The following is a 4,333-nucleotide window of genomic DNA, read 5'->3' as shown; positions in this document are numbered from 1 at the left end:
GTACGTAGATGTTGTTGACCAAAATCGTCTTGTTTCGTCGATAATTATTAATTTTACGTTAATTACAGATATTGTTTTTCTCGAAGATTATAGCATCGGACTGGAGGACAATAACGAAGGTAAAAAATTTCGTCTAATTTCTTTTTTACGGGGCCTTTTTCGCGTGTCGTCATTCGGGATTGTTAAGCCTAAATTTCGCAGTTGCGGTATTACGCCGCGCGTTCCAAGCACAAGCAGCGCCCGATTAGGCCTAACGTTATCGGAGCGCTCCTCGTAGTTTCCCTGGGTTCTCGTAGTCGTAGCGTATTTCGTTCATCGTAGTATAATGCTAAGCCTAGTTTTCTAGTAGTAGTAGTAAGGTTCATCCAGCATGCAAAGGCGGCGCAGTTTTGGAAATATTAATTTGGAACTTTTCAACCCTCCCGCGATGTTTAACATTAACAGTTTTATCGGTATTAGATGTGAGTCCAATTAATTACTCCTAATTAATTAATTAATGTCACTGACATTTCATCCCCGCGGAACCCAAAATTAAATTAATGTCACGCCTTCAATTTATTATAATGCCAAATTACTGATACTGACAAACGTCAAAGTTCGTTTTACTTTTAACCCTTTTTTACTGTGAATGTGTTGACAATGCGAATGAAGTTTAAAATTATTGTAGAATTAATTATGTTAAACGTAAAAGAGACTGTTGACAAAGTAATCAACAATAAATACAACAATTATGATCCCAAAATAACCGTTAGAATAGATAGCAATTAGTCTAATTTCTAATCTTTAAGTGCCATTCCAAGCACGTTGATCTCACTTACGTCCCAGCTATAAGAACTCCTACTACTACACGAACTTAAGACTTAATCCACAGGAAACTGTTAGGAAAGCTGTCATTTCTTTTAATTGATTAAGTTTTAGTAGTATTTCTCTTGTACAAGATAAGATTATAAGAAAAACACTAGAGGTTTTTGATATAGTCCTTGGTACATTCTGTTCAAGGCCCTTTTAGCTTAGTTTCTAGAGAGAGAGAGAGAGAGAGAGAGCGACCATTTCGAGTAGTACGAAGGACTTTTGAAATATATTATTTTCTTAAAATTTAACTTGGTCTCCGCTCTCAAAGACTAATCAGAGAATTAAAGAGTTAGGAAAAGTTTTTTTTACAAGTACAAGTACAAGTACAAGTACCAGTGGTACAAAGTTTACTAAGAAATCAGCCATTGAAACTGGCTCTTGTATATTTTGGTATGATTATGATTATTTTTTTCTTTTGCAATTTTTGCAATTTTAATCTGTCTTTTAAAAAGAGCGAGCCTTAAGCAGGTTTTTTACAAGGACAATTTTACATTGTATAGAGTAGTGGCACTACACGTTAATTTCTCATAGAACATAATGTAGCCAAAGGCAGGGAGGTGCCATTACTCTATTATATGTTTCAAAGTTGATTTATTATTAGTAGTTGTACTTGGTTTATAAAAAGGCAAAGGCTTAACGTAGTTCCCGTTTTATTTGAATGATTTAAGTCTAATTAATTAATTAACGCTTGGCTTAGCAAATTAATGATTATCAAGCCAGATTCTAATTAATTAAAATACTAGTTTTAATTCAAATTAAATTAAATTAAATTAGACTTAGCACGTATCTCATTAGAGCATCTTGAATGTAATTTGTAAGTAATAATAATAATAAAGTAGTGGCACTCCATGTTAACTACCCATAGAGCTTAATACAGTCAAAGGCAAGTAGGTGCCATTACTCTATTGCTAAGCCAAATTCTAATTAATTAAAATACTAGTTTTAATTCAAATTAAATTAAATTAAATTAGACTTAGCATGTATCTCATTAGAACATCTTGAATGTAATTTGTAAGTAATAATAATAGAGTAGTGGCACTCCATGTTAACTACCCATAGAGCTTAATACAGTCAAAGGCAAGTAGGTGCCATTACTCTATTGCTAAGCCTAATTCGATATATAAAATCAGTTAATAATAATAATAATGATAATAATGAACTTTAATAATAGGGTAATGGCAGCCCACTGCCTTCGACTGTATTAAGCTCTATGGGGAAATAACATGGGGTGCCATTAGTCTATAGATAAATGTTTTTTATATGTTGATTTAAATGTAATTAAATTCAAGTTAATTAATTAATTAACTTTAACTTTAATTTAATTTGAAATTAGGCGATGGTGGGGAGGAGCTCTCGGACATGGGTGCCTGTGAAGATGAAGGTGAAGATTCGATGGATGGAGGTGGAAATGACATGTCCGTTAACCCTGATGAACTATTGCCCCCTTTGGCGCGACTTCAGAAGTACGCTGACAGTGAGATAACCTTCAACAGGTAAGCTTGCAACTTTTACTTTACTTTAAAAAGTGCTTTTGTTTTGTCCCTGTATCATTCAATGTTCAACACACACACAAAGTAGCGAACGTACACTATACATTTTTCGTACACTATACATTTTGTCTAAATTTGAGATTACTTTAGGCCTAATATTTCCACCCACGTTATAGTATATAGTATCCCACCCACACTATACTATCATACTATAATATATTAAAGCAAAGACTCCCGCGGTTAAGTACTTAATTTAATTACAAAAAGGAAATTAACAGAAATTATGAACTTTAAAATTTTGTTGGGGAATTGTCAACTGGATATATTTAAATATTTTGAAATGGTAAATTAAATAACAGGGTTCGTGAAAAATTATTTAAATTAAGGGGAGTAATTGGAGTAGAACTTGAAGGGAGGGTGAAGTAGAAAATCAAGTTATTTTTTTTTTTTATGGATTCTTCTACTAATTTTAAGACCAGTCTGCATAGTGAAACATTCAGGAAATACCAACTCCGAATGATTTTAAAATTCAAATTACGTTCAGATTTTAAGGATAATTTTAAACAAGGACTGCCGACCAATCGCGTAACGCCCTGCCTTTTTGTTAACTAAATTCTCGTGGCACGTTCCGTGTTGAATGAAATTTATCACGAGATGTCATAAAAATTTGCGCGCGACGTGACAATCGTGGCGCGAGACATGGAGCGTGCCACGAGAATTTTGTTAAAAGGATGGCAAGGCGTTACGCGATTGGTTGGAGGTCCTTCTTTAAAATTATCCTTAAAATCTGAACCTAATTTGAAATAATTTTAAAATCATTCGGAATCTGTATTTCCTGAATGTTTCACTATGCAGACTGGTCTTATAATTAGTTGAAGAATTGATAAAAAAAATTCACTTTATTTTGTACTTCACACTCCCTTTAAGGGAAATTTAAGCATATTTAAAACTAATTTTTTGAAATTCGGTGAAATGATTAAAAACAATCAAAAGTTCAATTATTCTTGAAAATATCCGGGAATATACACAGTAGTGACACCTCTCTGACTTTCACTATATTATTCTCTATGGATAGAGAAAGTAAGCAATGAGAGTCACTTCCGCCGCTTTATATTGAGGGGGGGGGGTTGAAATTCACCATAATAATTCAATAGAACTTCAGTTTAATTTACTTCTGTTTACAACCAAAATATTACGTCAAAATACACACACCATGTGGGATTTTTTTAACGGTTAGGCTTAGAATTTAATGTAAATGTCATGAGCTATACTGTACCCTTACCGGTAACCAAGCCGAAGTAGGAAAAAAAATTAAGATGGAATTAATTTCCATACTTGATATGTATGAAACTATGAAAGAATGCCACCTATGCGTTTTTAACTTAGCACCTAAAAAAATAAAGAAATGTTTGCGCCCGACTTATATTTACTATCAAGAACCCACCCCCAATATAGGAGGTCATAGTTCAAACTCTCAGGAATTCATGTAAACCCACCGTGCCATGATTTTAAAATATAGTGATTTAACAAATTTTATTTTATATATAACATCTCGAATAAATGTTTTCTCATGAAGTATGAAGTAGAAAAACACGGCAGTGACTATGGGGAATTTTAGCCGAATTTAAAGGGATAGTCCTTTAATATCAAATAGGCCTATTTTCCGAATTTAAAGTGATAGTAGTTCAATATTTTAAAGGCTTAACTATAAGGGAATATTTAATATTTTTAAAGAAATTTTCAATGCGAATTTAAATATACGCGACTATCCCTTTAAAATCAAATAGGTCTATTTTCCGAATTTAAAGGGATAGTAGTTTAATATTAAAGGCTTAACTATAAGGGAATATTTAATATTTTTAAAGAAAATTTCAATGCGAATTTAAATATACGCTACTATCCCTTTAAAAGATAGATATATTTGAACACACTCTCTTGAACCAAGTTTCTCTAAAATGTTTGCACAAATGATTTTTTTTTTTGGGTAAAAA

The 4,333-nt window shown here is 32.5% G+C and overlaps 2 protein-coding genes across 9 annotated transcripts in view; one reads left to right on the top strand and one right to left on the bottom strand.

Moving 5' to 3' along the window:
• LOC149651421 (uncharacterized) overlaps positions 1-4,333 on the bottom strand; it is a 172,791-nt gene that overhangs the window by 49,609 nt on the left and 118,849 nt on the right. The window lies entirely within an intron of this gene.
• Positions 1-4,333, top strand: part of LOC149651426 (serine/threonine-protein phosphatase 4 regulatory subunit 1-like) — a 60,501-nt gene that overhangs the window by 145 nt on the left and 56,023 nt on the right. For 2 of the 7 annotated variants that reach the window (XM_089848321.1, XM_089848320.1), the window contains exons 2-3: positions 69-119; positions 2,186-2,345. In XM_089848321.1, coding sequence (XP_089704447.1) covers positions 69-119; positions 2,186-2,345 — 211 coding nt within the window. Of the gene's footprint in view, positions 1-68; positions 120-321; positions 462-1,090; positions 1,243-2,185; positions 2,346-4,333 lie in introns of those variants that run through there. The other 5 variants (XM_089848322.1, XM_089848316.1, XM_089848319.1 and 2 more) reach the window with 3 other exon arrangements.

This window comes from Phalangium opilio, unplaced genomic scaffold, assembly GCF_054372755.1.
Source record: "Phalangium opilio isolate 3A_F unplaced genomic scaffold, DU_Popi_V2 ptg000082l_1, whole genome shotgun sequence".
NCBI classification, from domain to species: domain Eukaryota; kingdom Metazoa; phylum Arthropoda; class Arachnida; order Opiliones; family Phalangiidae; genus Phalangium; species Phalangium opilio.
Note: the sequence above shows the minus strand (reverse complement) of the source record. Positions and strands in the feature narration are given on the sequence as shown.